Consider the following 22,369-nt stretch of genomic DNA (forward strand, 5'->3'; position numbering starts at 1 on the left):
TCAGATAAGCAGATGGCACACTCCAATTAGGGCTAATGAGAGAAGTGTGGGCAGGGTTTAGGAAAGCCTCAGCACCTTAGGGCTAGGCCTGAAGGGGGTGAGGAGGAAGCAGTTTCTGGAATCTGCAGAGAAGGAAGAACAGAGAGGGTCAGCTGACAGGAGAGGAGCTTTGTAGTAGGTGAGCCAGGAAAAGAAATGCCCTGAGACTTCTCCCTCCCACCCTCTGCGCCTCCTTGAAGTGTCTCCCTTTGACCACTCCCAGTGAAAGAGGAGGGCCGGGAAGCCAGGGCACAAACCTCAAAGTGGCTCTGAAGGGACAAGGGAAGGATACCCAGTACCAACAACCACACCAGATAGGGTATCAAGTATCTATCTCCCACTACCTAGACAGGGTGGGAAGGGAAATGGGATTTATACTATTATGATTCAATTCTTTATGATTTCATTCAAACAGTGTGTATTTGGCTAAATCCCTCAATTTCTGAGTCTTAGTTTTACATTTGTAAAATGTGGGTAGAAAACCTACTTTCCCAGCTTGTCCTCAGGTTTGAGAGAGTATATAGAATAGGACATAGCAAAGTCTATTTGATGCTGAAAACTCTAGGGCAATAAAGAACCTTAGAACTTAGTCCTCTATCATCTTTGCTCTCGTCTGGCAATTACTCAGTGTCCACTGCATGCTCTGTGCTTAGGGGATTTGTATTCTTGGCAATTACTGAACTGGTTGGGAATGTATTACATGAGGATATCAAACCTGTATCCTCTACAAGCATTAACTGTAGTCTGATCTCAGTATGTCTTGCACATGTAATTTTACTATTTCTCAATTTATTTTGGCGCTGATGTGACTAATAAAATACAAATTTATTTTAGAGTGTTATGAAGTCATGGGGCCTTGTTTATTTTTATCTTGGTATATTTTCTCTATCAAAGGGACACTAAAAGCACACTGTCTTCTTGTGGGGGCAGGTCAAGAAAACCTTTTTTAAAAAAATTCTAAAAGGAATCTTTGTAAAAATGTTTAGGGGTCACTGATATATTTTGGTTTTAGGTATCAATGTGACTTAGATTTTATAAGGAAACATTAGGCCTTAAACATCTTTTAATGAGGACATGGCTTACCCAGTTCTGCATAATAAATTTGAGGGCAGTACTGGTACCAGTTCATCAGTGCCTTTAAAATGGAGAGTCTCCTCTTTCAAGCTCTCAGTGCAGACAATAAATAGGAAAAAAGTCTAATTTCAGGGTAATTCTCCAATATATGAATGGGGATGAAATCTGGAAAAGAAAATATATTTTGTCCTGAATGGAGATCATTCATGTTTTGTAAAAATAAGAGAGGCTATATCAACCCTTTTCTCTTCTGTCAGTGTCTCCAGTACAGCACGGATCTTCTTGTCATTCTATTCCACAGGCAGAATGTGACGAAAAGAAAATGGCCTGTGGATATAGACAAACCTGGTTTCACATCTGGATCCACACGTATGAGGTGTGTAAATATGGGTAATATACTTCTAACTGGGTCTCATGTAAAAATATCCAGATTGCAATGCTATTTTGAGTTTTGATGAGATAGTTGATACTGTGGGGATGAAAAAAAAATAATTTTCCTCCTTGGGTGCTATGGCTCTACAGAACTCTCATCAGTTTAGTACTTAAAATTTCAGGGTTGGGGGGGGCTTCCCTGGTGGCGCAGTGGTTGAGAATCCGCCTGCCAATGCAGGGGACACGGGTTCGAGCCCTGGTCCGGGAAGATCCCACATGCCGTAGAGCAACTAAACCCATGCGCCACAGCTACTGAGCCTGTGCCCTAGAGCCCGCGAGCCACAACTATTGAGCCCATGTGCTGCAACTACTGAAGCCCGCGCGCCTAGAGCCCGTGCTCTGCAACAAGAGAAGCGACTGCAATGAGAAGCCCGTGCACCACAACGAAGAGTAGCCCCCCGATCGCCACAACTAGAGAAAGCCCACACGCAGCAACGAAGACCCAACACAGCCAAAAATAAATAAATAAAATAATAAATAAATTTAAAAAAAATTTTTCAGGACTGGAAGGACCCCCAGTAGTCTCTAACGTGCTTATTTTATTTATTTATTTTAAATGTATTTATTTATTTATTTTTGGCTGTGTTGGGTCTTCGTTGCTGCGTGTGGGCTTTCTCTAATTGCGGCGAGCAGGGGCTACTCTTTTGTTGCACTGAGTGGGCTTCTCATTGTGGTGGCTTCTCGTTGCAGAGCACGGGTTCTAGGCGCGCAGGCTTCAGTAGTTGTGGCCCATGGGTTTAATTGCTCCGCAGCATGTGGGGTCTTCGCAGACCAGGGCTCGAACCCGCGTCCCCTGCATTGGCAGGCGGATTCTTAACCACTGCGCCACCAGGGAAGTCCCTAACTTGCTTATTTTAAAGATGTAAATGTAAAGAGGTTATAGGACATATCTCATGGTCATATGAGTAGTCATAAAATTCAGACTGGAATGGAACTCAGTCCTTTCCTGAAAGTGAAATTTGTCAACGACCAAATGTAATGAGTAATCGAATTGAACTGAATACGTGAATCCACTGAGCCGATCCTGAGACCCAAAAGGTGAAGAGGTCGACACAACCAACAAGGTGACAGTCTGGTTGAGCGCCAATACAACCACATCATAAGTCTGATGATGATCCATCACAAAGTACAATCACACTGTGCTGTAAGTCCAGAGGAAGGAGAAATTTAACTCCGTCTGAGGTAGAAGAACATAATGAAATCTAATTTGCATTTAATAAAAAGTGGACTAGAGGGGTGGGATAGGGAGGGTGGGAGGGTGACGCAAGAGGGAGGAGATATGGGGATATATGTATATGTATAGCTGATTCACTTTGTTATAAAGCAGAAACTAACACACCATTGTAAAGCAATTATACTCCAATAAAGATGTTAAAAAAATAAAGATGTAGGAGTTTCATGCCCAAAAAAATAAATAAAAAATAAAATAAAAGGTGGAGACCCATCCAGCTATTCCCATCTGCCTCACTATTTATTAATTTAGCAAATATATGCGTATCCACAGCTAAGATGCTCTCTTAGTAGCAAGGAGGATAAAGCACTTCTAAAGACTTCACAATTAAAGACATGAGGGAGATCTGCTGCAGAGGGGATACGGCAATCAGCTGCTGATGGTTTCCCTAAGAACAAAACAAGGGCGGAAGATTAATGAATTGTCAAAACAGCAGGTAAGGTAATCCTAGGTGTCAGTGGGGCACCTGGCCAGACCTCTGAAGCTCTCCCTCAGCAGGTGCACTAACACTTTAAGAAGCAAGAAACAGAGCAGTTCCTCCGCCTCCCTCGCTCCGCATCCAGTCCTGGCCGGGCTAGCGCCTTCACGCCCTGCGGGCCACGCCTCTGCGCGCTGGTTGGTCCTCTCAGACGTGATGAAACTTCCCGCACGCATTACAGAAGCCAGACGGTTATAAAGTGAGAGGTGAGGGGAGGTCCCTAGCCCGCAAGTCGTAGCCTGCTCACCTGACGCTCGCCCGGCCGCCCATCTCGCTGGATCCCAGGTAGGCCGGGCAGCCGGGGGTCGCGGCGCCCTCCCAGCGTGCCGCGGAGCTGCCCCGGGAGAGGGAGGAGGATGCGCGGCAGCCTGGCCCGCCCGACGGCAGGGCAGACGCGGATCCCGGCGTCCGCTGCTGCTGCTGCGGCTGCTGCCGAGCAAAGGGAGCGGGGCCGATTGTTGCGCCCCTGGGAAGACCTCCGCTGTGGTCCCGGAGGGTGGACCGCGTGACCCGCAGAGCCAAGGCCCTGCCGCTCTGGAGAGAAGGCGGCGGCGGTTTAAGTTGGCCATTTTAAATTTCATTATTTTGTATTATATTGTGTCGAAGCCTGCGGAATTTTTCGCATTTCAGGGGACCCGCTCGGATGGGCTGGAGGGTGCACGTGGCCCGAGTGCAGTCGCGAGTCATGGGGCGACGCGGTCGCTAGGTCCTGGTCCGGGAGGGAGGATCTGCAGGGCTGTCTGTTAAGGGCTCGGAGGATACCCCCTCACCTCCGGCAACCTCCACCACTTCACCTAGTTGCCCCTCCCCCGATCTGTGTAGACTGCAAGACTCAACAAGTGACTTGCTGAGCAAATCCTGCCCAGAAGAGCTCTGGGCACGACAGGCCGCGTGGTATGGGAAAAGGCAAAAGAAACGGGCATGCCTTTTCTCAATGGATATCTATTTTATAGGGTCAGTTTCAGATTAATGTTATTATTTTGAATGAAGGGACAGTGTTTTTCCTCAGCCTGTGGCCTACATTATTTCTTTACCATCTATTGCCCGGAGTGCTTGATAAATAATTTAAAAGCACTGGTAACTCAACTTTTTCATGGATTGATCTCATTATTATAAGATTAATTAAAAGTAATTTATGGCTTAGTAATATTCCACTGTATCTATGTGCCAGATCTTCTTTATCCATTCATCTGTCGATGGACATTTAGGTTGGTTCCACGTCCTGGCTATGGTAAATAGTAGAGGCAGACATAAAAAATGGACTTGAGGACATGGGGTGGGAGGGCAAAGAAGGGGCGAAGTGAGAGTAGCATCGACATATACACTACAGAATGTAAAATAGTTGGCTGGTGGGAAGCAGCAGCATAGCATAGGGAAATCAGCCCGGTGCTTTGCGATGACCTAGAGGGGTGGGATTGGGAGGATGAGAGGGAGGCTCAAGAGGGAGGGGATATGGGGACATGTGTATGCACATGGCTGATTCGCTTTGTTGTGCAACAGAAACTAACACAGTATTGTGAAGCAATTATACTCCAGTAAAGATCTATTTAAAAAAAATAATAATTTAGGTCTTGAACCTGTGCAGGAGTTAGTTGCTGAAATCTTAAACTTCACCATATCACTTTGCTTTTAAGTATTGGTTTAAGAAATTAAGTGCTCTGAAACAACACTGTCCAATTCAGTAACCACTAGCCACATGTGACTATTGAGAATGTGAAGTGCTGGCTAATCCGAATTGAAATGTGCTTAAAGTGTTGATGATTTAATAGGGAAAAGCAATGTAAAATATCTTGTTAATATTTTTGTACTGATTACGTGTTGACATAATACTATTTTCCGTACATTGTGTTAAAATCTATTTGAAATTTCACTTTTTTCTCTTTAAAAAAATTTTTTTATTATGCTTTTGTCTTTTTACTTTTTTAATGGCGCTACTAGTATATTTAACATTACACATGTGGCTCACATTTCAATTGGACAGCACTGCTCTAGACGTTTATGAGGAAATATGGAAAATTACTGGGAACAGGTAACAGCAGTAGGAAAAAGCGTTGCCAAGTAGGATGTTTGCAAGTAAGACTGTTTCCAATAAAAATAATAGGTGATAGTTTTAATTTGCTTTTCCTGCTGGAGAAATAAGTGTGCTTTGCAATCGTTTGTCGCCCCTGTTTCCCCTCCAGTTTAGTGCTTACTGTGTTTCTGTAGCATGCTTAATGGGATTCACTAAGCAGCATTAGGAAGACTTAGGTAAATGACTGACTAATCACCGCACATGATTTCAGAGCACTTTCCCAGCCCATTTTTCATTGGTATAGAGTCAAAGGTAGATGGCTTATCAATAGTCATCTCACTTAAACCTCAGTGAATTTTCCCAGTAAATCTCGAAATAAATCCAAGCATACCTAGCTTTGCAGGTACTGCTTTTTTTTTTTTTTTTTAAACAAATTGTAGGTTTGTGACAACTCTGCATAGGTGTCATTTTTCCAACAGCATTTGCTCACTTCCTGTCTGTCACATTTTTGTAACTTGAAACTTTAGCGATCTGTGATCAATGATCTTTGATGTTTCCACTGCAAAAAGATTACTACTTGCTGAAGACTCAGATGATGGTTAGCATTTTTTGGCAATAAAGTATTTTTAAATTAAAGTATGTACATTGCTAGACATCATGCTATTGCACACCTAATAGACTACAGTATAGTGTAAACATAACTTTTATATGCACTGGGAAACCAAAAAATTCATGTGACTTGCTTTATTGCGGTGGTCTGGAACCAAACTGACAATATCTCAGAGATGTTCCTGTATCTGATTATGGGCTCTTTGGCCAAATGCATGGGAGGGGCTGCATAGGACATGTGATACTTATTTCCAAGTTGTTTTAGTTAATACCATTTTCCATTAATTTGATCTGGTCTCATAAAAGCTCCAAATAAGGCTTTGGTTCATTTAAATACAAATAAAATGTCTTCAGAGGATTGTTCCAAGTGATTGATGTAACTTGAATATTTATATTTTTTCTTGATGCCTTTTATCTAGGCATTTGCTGCAAATTTGCATTTAAAAAAATACCAAAATAGTTTGCAAGTTATAGATATTTAGGTAAAGTAACTGTTTTGAGCTAACAGCATTCAACTAAAACTGCTCTTTATTTCACAGTTGAGAATTGAATTTGAATTGCAAAGTAGTTAACATTTGTAGGAAGTACTTATTTGCTTCTTGGCCTACAGGGAAGAGCCAAATTGCTTTTCTGAGATACTGCTGTGTATGTCCCACCTACTTTGCTTTCTTACTCACCAAGGTAGCTTTGAGACAAAAATGTTTAACATTTTTGTCTTTTAGGACATTTTGATGGTGAACATTTTGTATCTCTGTCAACTTAAATTTTTTTGTTGTTATTAAACTAGGATATCAGATAATATGGCTTTCTCTTTTCTTTTTAGAATTTCTTTGATTGTGTTTGAATAAGTCACTTGGAGGTTAGCTAGAAGTAGTGAAATGTTTATAATAGCTGTGTATCTTAATGTTACACTTAGGCAGTATGTATGATCATCTTTTTTACCCACTGTACATCTATTAGTACAGGTAAAAAGAGGCATTTAATTGTCAAGGAGACACAAGAGGCAACTGTAGTAATCTGGAGCATCTCTTGGACTTTTCAGGGCTTTTGGGATTCTGGGATGGAGAGAGTGGGGATGGGATCTCTGGCAAGGATGGAGCCAGCCTGCATGTGTATCTGTATCTTGGGTGTAAACCTAGGATACAAAATAGAATGTGGCCTGAACACTGCTAGCTCTAGCTGACCAAATCCTAATGTGAGAGGGATGCAGCCTTTGACTGGGGGCTAAGCTGCTATAGCTGGCTGGATGTTAAGGTCATCCATCTTTCCTGAATACTTGTAAGTAAATTAAATCATTCTCTGTCCCTGTGTGCCTGCCAACCTACTGGAAAATTGCTGTAGATAAGATAATTTATATTTCAGTCTTTGAAGTGGCTTATGCAAGTTTTGGGAATCAAGATTGAATACAGACTTGGATTGGATATTGAATATTTAATTTGTCTGTTTTTCTCTCCATAGAGAGCCCGTAGCTCCATTGCACCATGTGTGGCATTTGGGCCCTCTTTGGCAGTGACGACTGCCTTTCTGTTCAGTGTCTGAGTGCTATGAAGATTGCACACAGAGGTCCAGATGCATTTCGTTTTGAGAATGTCAATGGATATACCAACTGCTGCTTTGGATTTCACCGGTTGGCAGTGGTTGACCAGCTGTTTGGAATGCAGCCAATTCGAGTGAAAAAATATCCTTACTTGTGGCTGTGTTACAACGGTGAAATCTACAACCACAAGAAGGTAAACAGAATACAACCAGAAGCTATCTGGATGTGATTAAGCCTCAGAGCTAGTTGGTTATAATAATTTTATTTTGTATAATGCTTTTTGCTTTCAAACACTTTCCATGTTCATTCTCATTTGCTCCAATTATATATAGAGAGGCAGGGCACCGAAGCACAAAGAGGTGAAATGACTTGGTCACAAAAAAAAAAAAAATGATAAAAAGAGGATTACATTTCAGGTTTTTAACTCTTAGAATCTTTTTTTTATCCTATTATGAATTTGAATGTTAATTAGAGGCTGTGTTAGGCACTGGGAATACAGTAGTAAATATGAGAGGTAGGTCTGCATGCTAGAGGAGTTTATTCCATTAGGGAGCAGACAAAAAAAAATCATTGTACATATACTAGGCATTCTGAAAAAATGAATATGGAGCTCATGGATATGGGAGATCCAGTTTCAGTATAGGTGGTCAGAGAAAGCCTCTTGAGGAATTGACACTTGAACTCAGACTTGAATGGACAAGGATTAGCTTGCAGGGCTGGGAAGAGCATTTTCGTGCAGAGGGAATAGCATGCTTAGAACCCTGGGATTGTCATAAGTGAACAAGGGCCAGGTGGGACTGGGGAGGACCAGAGCAAGGAGGACTTGGTAAGGACTTAGAATATAATTCTGAGAGCAATGAGATTTGAAGATTTTAAGGCAGGGATAGAATTTAATAGTTTGTGGGTGATCACATTTGTAGCTTATATTTAATGCTGCCCTTAAGATGTTGCTGTTGCATAATTAATCAGGCAAAGGATAGACAGGGAGCCAGATGCAGTGGAGTGCAAGAAGTAAGACTTTCGGCAGCACTAAAATTGGAACAGCTTTTTAATCTGGTGAAAGCATACTCTTAGGATGGGAGAAGTGAAGGTTTGGAAATTCTAACCCGAGGAAGCCACATTTACTAAGAGCCTTGCAATCTGGAATTGTTTGGCTAGTGTTTCATAAGAAATTTTTTAATCTAAAATTTGCAAGTTATTTTTTTGTCACTCTCCTCCCCAGCTTTTAATTTTGAAAATTTCAAATTTACAAAAAAGAACAGAACATTGAGCGTCTGGATGGAATAATTGTTTATGTTTTGCCTTTTTTGCTTTATCTCTCTGTCTGTATACACACACATTCAATTTTGGGCTTAATCATTTTAGAGTATACTGCAGATATTATAACACTTTACTCCTAAATATGTAAGCATTTGTCTGCTAAGAATAAGGGCATTCTTCTACCTAACACCAATACTATTATTATACCTAAGAATCCATAATACCCTCTAATATCCAGTTCATATTAAAATTTCCCAGGTGTTCCAAGAATATATTTATAGCTGTTTTTTGGTTTTGAGCCAGATTTCATTCAAGCGTCATACATTTGATTGTGATTTTTCTCGGTACTTTTTGAGACTTCTTGATATATGCCTATCGTTCACGAGTAGGGATTTATATTCTAGTCACCCTCTGGCCATTTTTATCTCTGAATAATAGCTTTAGTCTTTGTTTGTTGTCCGCTTATAGGAACACTCAAGAATAGGCTTTTCATTTGAAGAGTCGTTATAGTTATTCAGCCTATTCCTTTCATATATTTAATAAGGGCCTACTATACATCAGACATCATTTTTATAGGTGCTTGGAGGTGAAATGGAACAGGAAAGGTAAGGGAGTTTCAAGCTAGTGGGAACAGAAGAGGGGGCAGTTAAAACTTCCTTATTAAGCCAAGTTGGCACCATATACGTGAGAATGCTAAGTTTGTATTATGGCAGTAGTAGCCTGACTTTCACCTTAAATTAGGTAGGAAATGCCATGTTTTACTTGAACAACATAGCTGCTTTTGTGTATTTTGTTAAATAGTTAAATATTTTGAAAATATTTCTTTTCTAAATTAGCCAAATATGTTGTATTTTCAGAAGCAGAGAAGTTCCATTGCTTCTACCAATCATTCAGGTTATCTAGTGTGAGCAGCTAAAATCTGTCTAAAGAGTAGAATTGACATTTCAGGCTTACATAAAGAATTCTGCAACATAAGCTTCAAAGGTCCCCCTTTTTTGGTGAAAATAGAATTTACTACTAAAATCCAGCCAGCAGTTGGGAGTGGAGGGAGACTGGTCAAGGAGAGGAGGAATACGAGTGAAGGTTGGGCAAAGAGGAGGCCCCCTCTCTGCAGGGGGCATCAGAGGCCTACAGCCAGCAAGTCAAATGGCAGTGCGATTTCTGCGTGATGGCAGAATATGGGGGCTTTAAGCTAAGTGTGGCTTCAGGAGGGTGGGAAGTGTACACGTGAATCATTAACCAGTAAGTTACCTGTAAGCTTTAGGCCAAAGAGCCATGATGATGATGTGGTGGTGGAGTTGTAGATTTGGAAGCTGTTGCTTGCTGAAATCATCGAATGCTTTAGGCTCATTTATCCTGCAGGTACTTAAGCCCAGAAGGGTCAGCAGAAGACCCCTTCCAAACCCTACCTCCTAGTGACAGAGATCATCACTGACAGTCTCTCAGAGGAAGGAGAGGTGACCAGGAGGTGGCTTTGTAGTTATTGGAAGCAGCCAAAGCCCATTTTTGCACAATTCCGTGCTTATAGACAAAAGGTTCACAAATTTATAGAGTGAGCATGGTTGTGAAGCATGCTTTACGGGTCATACACATATAAACATAGAGACTTACTTTTTGAAATTTAAAAACATGTTTTAAATGTTCATATGTACCCAGCATTTCAACTTGGTTTTGTTTATGTGAACCCCCTCTCTATCATCAGCCGAAAATATGAGTAAGTACAAAGAAAGAGGAACATACCAAGAAGTTTTCACCCTCACAGTTTGCCAGTGGTGAGGGAGAGCCATGGAGTTTGGGCCTAACTAATTGAACCCTCTCTACATAGAGTGGGAATGATGGTCTCTTTGCTGTTCCACTGGGGGATGTGGATGAATAAAGCTCCAGCGTCATTTTGTCCATCACTGAGAAGTAGCTTTAATGCCTCTGAAGTGGTGGAAGGACGGGATGCTATAGCCCTCCCCAGGACCAGCAGCTCTGTGTTGGACCATTTGTCTCCACCATTGTGATGGAATCATTTATTTGTCAGGGAATAGTGCCAAATGTGTTTGTCCTTTCGCTTTCTGTTTTCATAGGAAGTCTGTGAGGCTGAACTGGAAGAAGCTCAGCCGTTACTATATTCCCAAACCAAAATCTCACAGTTGAAGAAGACACGTTTTTAGTGTCCATGACACCTGGCAATCTATTTGCTTAACTTACATATTTATGTAAATACACGTGTATTACATACACAGTATGTATATAATATACATTTCCGTCCCTCCACCCAATACAGAGGTACATTGCGTCTGTATTTTGGTTATCAGAATGCAACTAAAGTTTTCACAGGCTTAGCTTTGTGTTATAAAGAATTTGTATGATTCTGAGTTCAAACAGGCTATATTTTTATAATGGCATGATTCTTTTAAATCACTAACGTGCATGAAATCATAAAGCACAAAAATACTGAAGCAACTTTGTAATAAAAAAAATTAGTGAATGCACAAGGATTCTAACATTTTTGTTTTGCTATTGTTTCCTTAAGCTGCAACACCATTTTGAATTTGAACACCAGACCAAAGTGGATGGTGAGATAATCCTTCATCTTTATGACAAAGGAGGAATTGAGCAAACAGTTTGTATGTTGGATGGGGTATTTGCATTTATTTTACTGGATACTGCCAATAAGAAAGTATTCTTGGGCAGAGATACCTATGGAGTCAGACCTTTGTTTAAAGCCGTGACAGAAGATGGATTTTTGGCCGTGTGTTCAGAAGCTAAAGGTAATAGAATTTTACTGTAGATTTTCATTATTGTCCTGATTCTGTGTTTTCTTTTAAATAATATTTATAAATCTAATCCAATGCGTATTTACAAATGAGGCAACCCAGATTTTTTACAAGTGACTATGTGAGTCATGGACTTTCTGAGCTTTTCTTTATAAAGCCAAGGAGTTGGACTCTCCTTTTAGCACTTAAATTCTGTAAACCTTAGAGGATAAATCTGTAGTAAAGTCATTTAATTTTTGTTGTGCTGATAGGCTCTGCGTCTGGTTTGATCCCATATGTATTTTCAAGTTTTCCTATGTCACATTGTAATGGTAGGGTTGGCCGGCCCTGCAGTTATTGCACTGTGGTACTGTGCCATGGCTATCACACAGACTCATTTTAATTTAGCATTTTTTAAACAGCTTTATTGGTGTATAATTTACATGCCATACAATTCTTCCATTTAAAGTGTACAATTCAGTGGTTTTTAGTATGTTCATAGATATCTGCAACCAACGCTTCGGTCCATTTTAGAAATTTTTTATCACCTCAAAAATAAACCCCGTAGGGAAATCCCTGGCAGTCCAGTGGTTAGGACTCTGTGCTTTCACTGCTGAGGGCCCCGGTTCAATTCCTGGTCAGGGGAACTGAGATCCCACAAGTCTTGCAATGCAGCCAAAAAAATAAAAATAAACCTTGTACTCTTGAGCTGTCACTCCCCATCACTCCATATCCATCAGCCATTAAACTTCCTGTCCCCAACTACCTCCTCTACCCCCTCTCCCCCCAGTCCCAGCCAACCGCCAATCTGCTTTCAGTCTATGTGGATTTCCCTGTTCTGGGCATTCCATATGAACGGAGTCATATCATATGTGGTCTTTTGTTACTGGCTTCTATCACTTGGCATAATGTTTCCGAGGTCTGTCTATGTTGTAACATGTATCAGTATTTACTTTTTATGGCCAAAAGATACTCCATTACATGGATATACCACATTCTGTTTATCCACTGTTAATTCTTTTGTCAGTTGATGGACAATTGGCTCTTATGAATAATGCTTCTCTACATATTTGTGTACAAGTTTTTGTGTTTTCATTTCTCTTCGGTGTATACGTAGGAGTGGACTTGCTGGGTCACATGGTTTACTCTGTGTTTACAAATAGCATCAAAAAGAATAAAATACTTGAGAATAAATCTAACAAAAGCAGTGCAAAACTGTATGCTGAAAACTATAAAACATTGTTGAAAGAAATGAAAGAAGATCTAAATAAATTGGAAAGCATACAATGATCATTTATCGAAGACTTAACATTGTGAAGTTGGCACAGACTCCCCCAATGGATCTACAGATTCAGCATGACCTCTGTCAGAATCCCAGATGACTTGTTCGTAAAAATTGACAAGCTGACTCTGAAATTCATAGGGAATGGCAAAGGACTCACAATAGCCAAAACAATCTTGAGAAAGAATAAAGTAGGAGGATTCTCACTTCCTGACTTCAAAACGTACTACAAAATAAGGGTAATCAGGACAGTATGGTACTGGCAGGACAGACATATAGACCAGTGGAATAGAACTAAGAGTCCAGAAGTGAATCCATACATCTGCAGTCAACAGATTTTCATCAAGGGTTCCAAGACCATTCAATGGGCAAAGAATAGTCTTTTCAACAAATGGTGCTGGGACAACTGGACATACACATGCAAAAACATGAAGTTAAACCTTTACCCCACACCATACATAAAAATTAAAGTGGGTCAAACTCCTAAATGTAAACACTAAAACTATAAATCTCTTAGAAGAAAACATATGGCTAAATCTTCATGACCTTGGATTTTGCAAAGATTTCTTAGATATGACCCCGAAAGCACAAGCAACAAAAAAATAAATTGGATTTCATCAGAATTAAACATTCTTATACTTCAAAGGACACCATCAAGAAAGTGAAAAGACAACCCACAGAATGGAATAAAATACTTGTAAATCATATTTAGCATTTTTTGACAATAAAGTTGAGGAAGGCATTCATCTTTTATTTCCTAGCTAGATAGAATGACATCCTAAAATCTGGTCTACCTGCCTGTCAGCCTTTTTGCCTCATTCCTTAAATCCTTTCTCACTTACTGTGATCGTATGGCAAAGAAGTATATACGTTATTTACCTGAAGTGCTGTTAGGGAAGCCCAGCAAAGAGAACACAAGGGAAAAGCAGACTCCATACTTCCACTGTGTCTCCAAAACCTTGATATGGAATTACGGTCTCACATCCAATTTACCCTCTGAAATTTCTTGACTTGTGATTTTTTTTACATCCTTAACACTGCCCTTTTCTAAACAACATGATCTCATCTAGAATACTGTACTGCAACAGTTTTCCTTTCTCAGTGCTTTTAGAATAGCCTATCAAAAACTCATTTGGTCATGGTGCTCCCTGCTTAAAATCTTGTAACTGCTCCTCATCCCCTACAGGGGCTGTGTGGCTAGCTTGAGGTCTGCTAGCTGGTGATAGGATCTGGGGCTTGTCTGCTGTTTGAATTCCACACTACACAGTAGATTCCTGGGTCAACAAACTCAAATTATAAATCATAATAAGTATTCTGTGTAGATAGGCTGTTACTGTTTATAATAAACCACTGATTTTTCTTTTTTAATCACAGATCATGGTGATGTCAAGTTGGTTACTTCCTGTGAGAACTTATTGAGGAAATTTAAATTATAATGTTTAACTCACACAGTATATAATAGCTACGTAAGGGATAGATGTCTGACTTCTTAATATCTGAGTTTAAAGTACGTAATCGTGGATCATTTTGCTTGTTAAAGGACTGGGAACCATAGCTATTTTCTTAGGATACCTCAGTGATGACAAGTGACTACTTGTCATATCATAAAATTATGATAAAATTAAGGATATCATAAAATTATATCATAAAATTAAGTTTCATAAAATTAAGTTTCAAGTCCTTCTCTTTGCTTAATAAATGTATCTTTTCTTATATTTGTTTGCTTTAGTGAAGAAAATAGATTTTTTAAAATCAGAAATTCCAGCTAGGGAAAAGAAATTGAACACTGAAGATTCTCCTATTGCCTTGAATTACTAGAAATCAGTGTAATTTTTCTGTGCATCTCTGTACCACTGTTACCTTTCTAGTAAGTAGATGGTAGGGTTTTGAGTGATTATATTTTTCCAGTTTTGCTTATGTAATGGATACATATTTGTATTAAAGAGGGAAAATAAATAGGAATTTAGAGGACATTAACTAATCATGAAAGTTACTGTGAAGTATTATCCTCATTTGAATAAATTTATCTTTTTGAATATGTAGGTCTCATTAACTTGAAGCACTCCATGACTCCTTTTTTAAAAGTGGAGCCTTTTCTCCCAGGACACTATGAAGTTTTGGATTTAAAGCCAAATGGCAAAGTAGCATCGGTGGAAATGGTTAAATATCATCACTGTAGAGATGAGCCTCTGCATGCCCTGTATGACAGCGTGGAGAAACTCTTCCCAGGTAAGAAAGCAGAAGCCCACCCACCTGTTCCCCACCTCTCCCCAAAAGGAAAACTGTACTCTCACATCACTGGAATGATGTAAGTTCGAAAATCTGTTTCCTTTTTAATTTGGAGGTGACACATTGCAATTTGGCCAACTTCACTGTTGAGCAAATGCCATCATGATAGAGGTAGATGATTGTGTACCCATTTCAGTAAATAATTCAGCCCGGGCTTTTCTGCAGCTATTTAATTTCCTTTATGTGTTAATAGGTTTTGAGATAGAAACTGTGAAGAACAACCTCCGAATCCTTTTTGACAATGCCATTAAGAAACGTTTGATGACGGACAGAAGGATTGGCTGCCTTTTGTCAGGTGAAGTCAGTTTAAAAACCTAATTGTATTTAGTGCATATTTAAGTTAAATGATTTATAGCTATCCTGGAGGTTTTGACTATAAAATACTTACTATATGATTTAATCTTTCCTCCATTATAGGATGAAAAAGTTTTCTGTAAGTTGCTTTCAATATTCATAATAATGTAGCAACTCAAAGTGATACTATAATTATATTGGCACGAGTGAGCTAGTAAACATTCTTTAGAATGTTCCATGTCCTCCTACTCCACCATCTTGATTCGAGTCCTAGAATGTGTGTAGTGGTTTTTAACCAATTCAAATACTGTTACCATTATCACAGGTTAAATGTTAGATTTTTCTTATTCAAGTTGATTTTCAATTTATAAAACTTAGGGATTTTAAATGGTAAAACTCTAATCTTAGTGCTTAATAGGAATGTAAATCATATCTGTCCCTCTCTTATGTAAGGCCCGTAACCACTACACTTCCTGTCTTGCTCATAGGTGGCTTGGATTCCAGTTTGGTTGCTGCCATCCTGTTGAAGCAGCTAAAAGAGGCCCAAGTACAGTATCCTCTCCAGACATTTGCAATTGGCATGGAAGACAGTCCCGATTTACTAGCTGCTAGAAAGGTAAGACACTGTCTTTGCCTGTTATGTAGTTAAGACAGACTTGTTAGTAATTGATGGTTCTATACTTTGCTGCTGCATTGACTTAGGTAATTGTTTTGAATTAAATATATTAAAATGGAATGAAATGCCTGTTGAATATCAACTATGTTGTACACTGTATTCTGGGTACTTTTATCTATCACGGCCCATGCAGTCCTCACAAAGACCCTAATGATAATTCCGCCCTTTTGAGAGTTAGGGCATGGTATAGTGGTTCAGGCTGCAGGCTTTAGAGCCTGACTGCTGGTTTCAAATCCTAGTTCTATCACACAATTCCTCACTTACGCAATGGAAATAATAGTATCTACTATGGGATAGTTTTGAGGTGAAAATTACATAATACTTAACATAAGTGTGTAGGATAGAACCTAGCATGTAGTCAGTACTTAGAGAATGTTAGCTATTCTTTTTACTTTTCTTTTTTTTTTTTTATAAAGTACTGTGTTTAGGGCTGTGGGCAGAGGGGACCTTGTACACATTCAGTGTGCGGGAGACCTCATTCCCACTTTGGAGAAACTTGCATAGAATGGATGAGAAGGAGCAAGCAAGTGGTCCCAAAGCAAGTTGACCGATGCTAAATGAATCCACAATAGCCAAAGAAAACAGAATGAGGGGAGGGGCCATTTAATTTAGGAATAACATCCTGGATGTAAAATTAGGCATTGCAGGGGGGCCAAAAGGAGGTAAAATCAGTGTGAGGGGGAGTGGGGGGCATGCTTGTTAGGGTGGAGTCTTGGAGTGGGAAGAGTGGATGGGAGCTCTACCTCTCGGTGGTCAGTGGAGGGCAGACACGGGGAGGCAAGGGAGCCTGACTAGGTGGGACTCGTAGGCAGTGGCCTAGAGAATCATTTCCCCTTATTGTGGTGGCCTACGGAATCATTTCCGCTTAGTTTGTCTTGTTTGTTTAACGCCCTTGTTAATTCATAATGTGTTGTGAACTACAGTCCTGCTTCATTTTCAAGAGTAGTCCTTTTCTTTAAAACACAAACCTGTGGGTATTTCTTTGTATAATCAGGTGGCAAATCATATTGGGAGCGAACACCACGAAGTCCTCTTTAACTCTGAGGAAGGCATTCAGGTCCTGGATGAAGTCATATTTTCCTTGGAAACTTATGATATTACAACAGTCCGTGCTTCAGTAGGTAAGGTATTTTATGATCCCAAAAAGATTTTTAATACTGAAAAGGTGTAAGGATTAAACAATCCTGTTTCAAGCAGTTTAAAAAACAGTACTCAAGAATGAACACAGGTAAAATTCCTGTGTCAGCAATTGTTGAAGACAAGGCCATTTAAGAATTCCTGAAATCTCTTTTGGAGAGGAACAATAAATACATAGTTAAACTTCCACATTTATGGTATCACTATTTATATTTCTCCAAAAAGTAGATACATATTTTTTGCACCACCTTTCCCCCAGTTTCTCTGTATAAAAGTTTCTTGGGCTGTATAGGGAAATAGGTCTACATTGTAACTAATTTCTGTAAGGAATGCTCGTTTTAGATATATTTTGGTAAATATTCCGTCATACGACTTATCAATCAATAACATATTGTGCAGCAAGAAATACTAGTTTTACCCTGTGGATACACACTGAGATTAGAAGTATACTCCAAATCAGACTGATCTAATTTTGCTGAGCCTCTAATATGCTACTGGCTTAGATATGCCTCTCTTAAGGGATGCAGAATCTGACAGGACTCCATTGCAAAGTTTAGGGTCTGCATCCTCATGCTCTGAACTTTGCAGTAATAGTACAGAGGTGCTGTCTCTCCCAAGGAAGCAAAAATTAGTTCTTGAAGGGCAAAAAAATCTTAGGTATTACAGTGGTTTCTGGCCTTCCAAAGGGCCACGGTACATCAACAGAAATACGGTATTTCTGGTACTGATATTTCATTGGTGAAGGAGATTAGGGAAAAAGATCTAAAAAGTATCCCTAGGGAGGTGATAATGAAAAAACAGTTAAGAACAGATACTGGTTTACAGGGATGTGGAGCAGGAACCAACCAGCATCTTATAATGATGCAATATTCTTAACTGTATTTGAAATATGCTGAATGGAGAGTAAGTATCAGAAAAAAAGCCCCGAATAAAAATTAAGCTACCAAAGCCCTAACTTAATTTTTTTATAGTGATACTGGTGTGAAAGTTATCACATTTAAGATATTTGAGTCACTGTTCAGCAAAATTTTTTAGCATTTTTAACATTGTTTAGCAAAATTTTCAGATAGACATTCTTGGTCTGAAAGCAGTAACATTTTAAAACCTATATATAAAATTGTGGAAGGGTTTTGGGGTATTTCATCACAACAGTACAACTTTTGGATTAAGTACATAAGAAGATAGGTACATATAAAGATATTGTAGATATAAGGTCATTCTTTTGCGAACTACTTTATATTAACAGAGAGTCTAGTCTAATAGCAAAGCTTGCAGTCATTTCCAGAAATCAAATAAAAGGCATTTTTGGTAGAGGGTTATGTGGACATTAACAATAATTTCTGTCTCTTTTTTAAGGTATGTACTTAATTTCAAAGTACATTCGGAAGAACACGGATAGCGTAGTGATCTTCTCTGGAGAAGGTTCAGATGAACTTACACAGGGTTACATATATTTTCACAAGGTAGGCATTCTCAAATGGAGGGATATTGATCCTAGGGGAAGAAAAGTATGAATTATTATTTACCTATTTTCTATCTCCTTTTTTGGTATAACAGTAACACTTTGAATATCTTGTGAGGCATATCAGGAAATCTGATAGTGTCTGTATTTTTGGGGGGAGAAAGAAGTCTTAATAGTGTCCGATAATATCTTTTTTTAAACTAGTTAAGCCTAAGAATCATGTTTCTGCTCTTAGTCGCCTATGGTCTTATGGCTGTTGTACAGCATGTCATTTTATTTGTTCTAGCACTAGCAGTCTTGGTGTGAGGGAAGGTACGTTTTATCAAGCATTTACTCCCTTCCCTAAGCTCTGTTTGGCTTTTTGTCTTACCCACCTTTAGAATTGGAGTTACGTGTACGAGTAAGATATAAAAACTGTTTCATGTGCCAGAAGCAAAGCTTGTGGGTGTATTTGTAACTTCAGCTCTGTTTGCAAAATAGGCTCCTTCCCCTGAGAAGGCCGAGGAGGAGAGTGAGCGGCTTCTGAAGGAACTGTATTTGTTTGATGTTCTCCGAGCAGATCGAACTACTGCTGCCCATGGGTAAACGTGATATTTTAGGAAGCAATTGTAAAGATAACCTCAAAAAACACAAGGCTCAGTGGTCGATTTCTTTCTTTCCAGTTAGTATATGTTGCAAAGTATGCCTTCTATAGAGAAAATGAAGCTTGTCTGTTAGTGCAGAGGGATTAGGCTGAATCAGAGTGCTGTTGTCATGGTGAGAGGACATGGATAGGCGGTTTGAGATGGAGTTCCCATCTTGAAAGCACAACATCTTGCCCACTTCTGGGCAACTGAGATGGAAGGCACTTGCAGCTTTTTTTTTTTAGTTTTTTTTTAAGAGAAATAAAGATTATACACCTTCATGTTGCAAGCATTGAGCGCCTGCCATGCCAGTTTGATGCTGTGGGGACCATGTGTGGGGAGAGGGAGGTGAAGATGCAAGAGATTTGATTAGCTTATAAAACAGGTTTCTCTGGTATCATTTCTGGTTAGCTAAAGTTTTCACTTTTTAAAGCTGGTCATGTTGGAGAATTGAAGACTCTAACTGTACGTGATGAACAACCAATATCAACTCTTTTAGTTGCTTCTACCAAATCATATTTAGATTAGAAAATAATATGAGGTTGGGGAATGAACTGAATTCAAACATTTTTATTACTAACTGATGAATAACTTACATTCAGTAGAAACCAGTGTTCCACAGTGTTTCATCAAAGGCCACATCATCTGTTTTTTGAATCCTGGTGACTCTGGTGAGGACAAGCAGATAGGGTAATAACCGCAGATTAGCATTACAGTTTTTAATAGGACAAGAGATGGTCTCACCTAGAAAAAACTGTGAGTCAGCAAAGTCCAGGCAAAGTACATTCTTAATGATCAGGTCACTCATTCTTTTTCTGATTTTTGAGATATTTAATAGTTTACAGAAGGGAAAGTAAAAGTAATTATTCTCCAGTAGTTTGTTTCACTCCCTAGATGATGTAATATGTACTCTGAATGAAGGTTTTTGTATTCATGCATTAGCGTAGGGCAGTTACTTAGGATTATAAAAATGACTTTATAATCTTAACATTACTTAGAGGCTAAGTGAATTCCTAGGAAACTAAGTCTGAATCTAAACAGACAGGCACTAAATATCCATTTTGATTTAGATTTTCTTCTTTTCCTTTTTAAGCCTTGAACTGAGAGTCCCCTTCCTGGATCATCGATTTTCTTCCTATTACTTGTCTCTGCCACCAGATATGAGAATCCCCAAGGTGGGTGAATCAAGATAAAAACTGTCAAAAAACCATTGATACCGGTTATATTTAGAACTTTCACTGACACTCCTTTTGTTTTCATGTCAGAATGGGATAGAAAAACATCTTCTGAGAGAGACGTTTGAGGACTCCAATCTGATACCTAAAGAGATTCTCTGGCGACCAAAAGAAGCCTTCAGTGATGGAATAACCTCAGTTAAGAATTCCTGGTTTAGGATTTTACAGGAATACATTGACCATCAGGTATCATGTCTTTAAAAGTATTTTCTGGAATAGGATAATTTGGATGCAGAGTAGTAATCACTGTTCATTTTGTATTTAATTTAAATGTTTGTGTCTGCAGGAGAGATGCCCTATAAACAATACTTCTTTTAAAGAATTCTGTAAGAATAAAGTGGCATCTAGAATAGAGAGAGGAGACTTACCAGTCATCACTGACTTTCTTTTTTTAGAATTTATCTATTTTATTTATTTTTGGCTGCATTGGGTCTTCGTGGCTGCACGTGGGCTTTCTCTAGTTGCGGTGAGCAGGGGCTATTCTTCGTTGCGGTGCGCGTGCTTCTCATTGCAGTGGCTTCTCTTTTGCAGAGCATGGGCTCTAGGCATGCGGGCTTCAGTGTTGTAGCACATGGGCTCAGTAGTTGTGGTACGTGGGCTCTAGAGTGTGGGCTCAGTAGTAGTGGCGCACTGGCTTAGTTGCTCCGCGGCATGTGGGATCTTCCCGGACCAGGGCTCGAACCCGTGTCCCCTGCATTGGCAGGTGGATTCTTAACCACTGCGCCACCAGGGAAGCCCCCTGACTTTCATCTTACGCATTTTTGGGCACCTGTTGGGTGCCAGACATTATTAGGCACAAATGAATCAAACACTTAGAGCCACCACTTAGAAGAAATACGCATGTGAATGTTCCTTAAAGGTCACTGCAGCTATGTATATTAGGGTATTTTAGCATTTTCTAAGTGAGCCAAAGAGTCTCTCACACAATATACAGTCATGCCTTTTCGTTTTTTGTTTGTTTTTTGTTTTTGTGAAGCCAGATTAAATACAAGTATTTCTATGCTGGTTAAAAAACCATTTCGCTTCTATCTTGTTATTCTTGCAGGTTGATGATGCGGTGATGGCAAGCGCAGCCCAAAAATTTGCCGTCAATACTCCCAAAACGAAAGAAGGCTATTACTACCGTCAGATCTTTGAGCGCCACTACCCGGGCCGCGCCGACTGGCTGCCTCATTACTGGATGCCCAGGTGGACTAGCGCCACTGACCCTTCCGCCCGCACTCTGACCCATTACAAGGCCGCTGCCAAAGCTTAGGTATTACCTGAGCCGTGGAGTGAAAGTAAACATTTCTTCTCATTGTGAAGGGTAGTGGGCTTGGGGGCAGGAAGGGTCAACTGCCCAGGCTTGCTTGGGTGTGAAAAAATAAAAGTCTTAAATCTGAAGCATTGCTATAGTCATTTATATTCATACAGCCCCCTCATCAGAGGTAGCTAGAAACTGAACAGCTTTCACTGTATCACAATAAGAGAGTGAGCTAGGAAAGGGGAAACAGTCTGATGTTTGGGAAGCCTCACATGCCCTCTCCTGGCAGAGCTACTGTAGAGGACGTTCGGGTCTCCTTCCAGGCCTTGCCTCATCTGCGTGTGGTCCTCCTCTGACTTCCTCCCTTAGTTCTTTCTGCATTCCTAACAAACAGCTGGCTAGTTACACTCTGGAGAGGTAAGTCCTTTGTAAGACTTTGACAGCTCTATTTTGTAAGATATGTTGACTGAAAACTGCACAGCCTAAAAGTTGAGAATTAAGTCATCAGAAAATCTGCCAGATAAAACTTACTTAAGCCCAGAAGACAGCCTCTCATTGTTCTGAGGGACTGGTCTGCAGAGGTAAGGGAGGAGCCAGGATATATAGGAGTTTTTGCAACAAAGACCAGGTAGTCTGGAACATCAAAAGATTACTGTTAAAACCAAACATCTCAAGTTAATGAATTTAGTGCATTTCTCTGTATAGGAAGATGC

General features: G+C 39.8%; 1 protein-coding gene across 2 annotated transcripts; it reads left to right on the forward strand.

Annotated features, from left to right (window-relative positions):
* The first annotated feature begins 1,468 nt into the window (after window positions 1-1,468).
* Window positions 1,469-21,796, forward strand: ASNS (asparagine synthetase (glutamine-hydrolyzing)). Of its 2 annotated transcripts, none has more exons than XM_061197758.1 (12): window positions 1,469-1,489; window positions 7,333-7,604; window positions 11,193-11,430; window positions 14,741-14,926; window positions 15,180-15,281; window positions 15,769-15,896; window positions 16,951-17,077; window positions 18,450-18,556; window positions 19,036-19,136; window positions 20,272-20,353; window positions 20,444-20,599; window positions 21,459-21,796. In XM_061197758.1, the coding sequence occupies exons 2-12, from the start codon at window positions 7,356-7,358 to the stop codon at window positions 21,666-21,668; spliced, it is 1,686 nt and encodes a 561-aa protein (XP_061053741.1). In that variant the 5' UTR covers window positions 1,469-1,489; window positions 7,333-7,355; the 3' UTR covers window positions 21,669-21,796. The 2 variants fall into 2 exon arrangements, with proteins under 2 accessions (XP_061053741.1, XP_061053740.1); XM_061197757.1 differs by lacking the exon at window positions 1,469-1,489 and adding an exon at window positions 3,421-3,539.
* Window positions 21,797-22,369: the final 573 nt, after the last annotated feature.

The sequence above is a fragment of the Eubalaena glacialis genome, chromosome 8 (genome assembly GCF_028564815.1).
Source record: "Eubalaena glacialis isolate mEubGla1 chromosome 8, mEubGla1.1.hap2.+ XY, whole genome shotgun sequence".
Classification (NCBI taxonomy): domain Eukaryota; kingdom Metazoa; phylum Chordata; class Mammalia; order Artiodactyla; family Balaenidae; genus Eubalaena; species Eubalaena glacialis.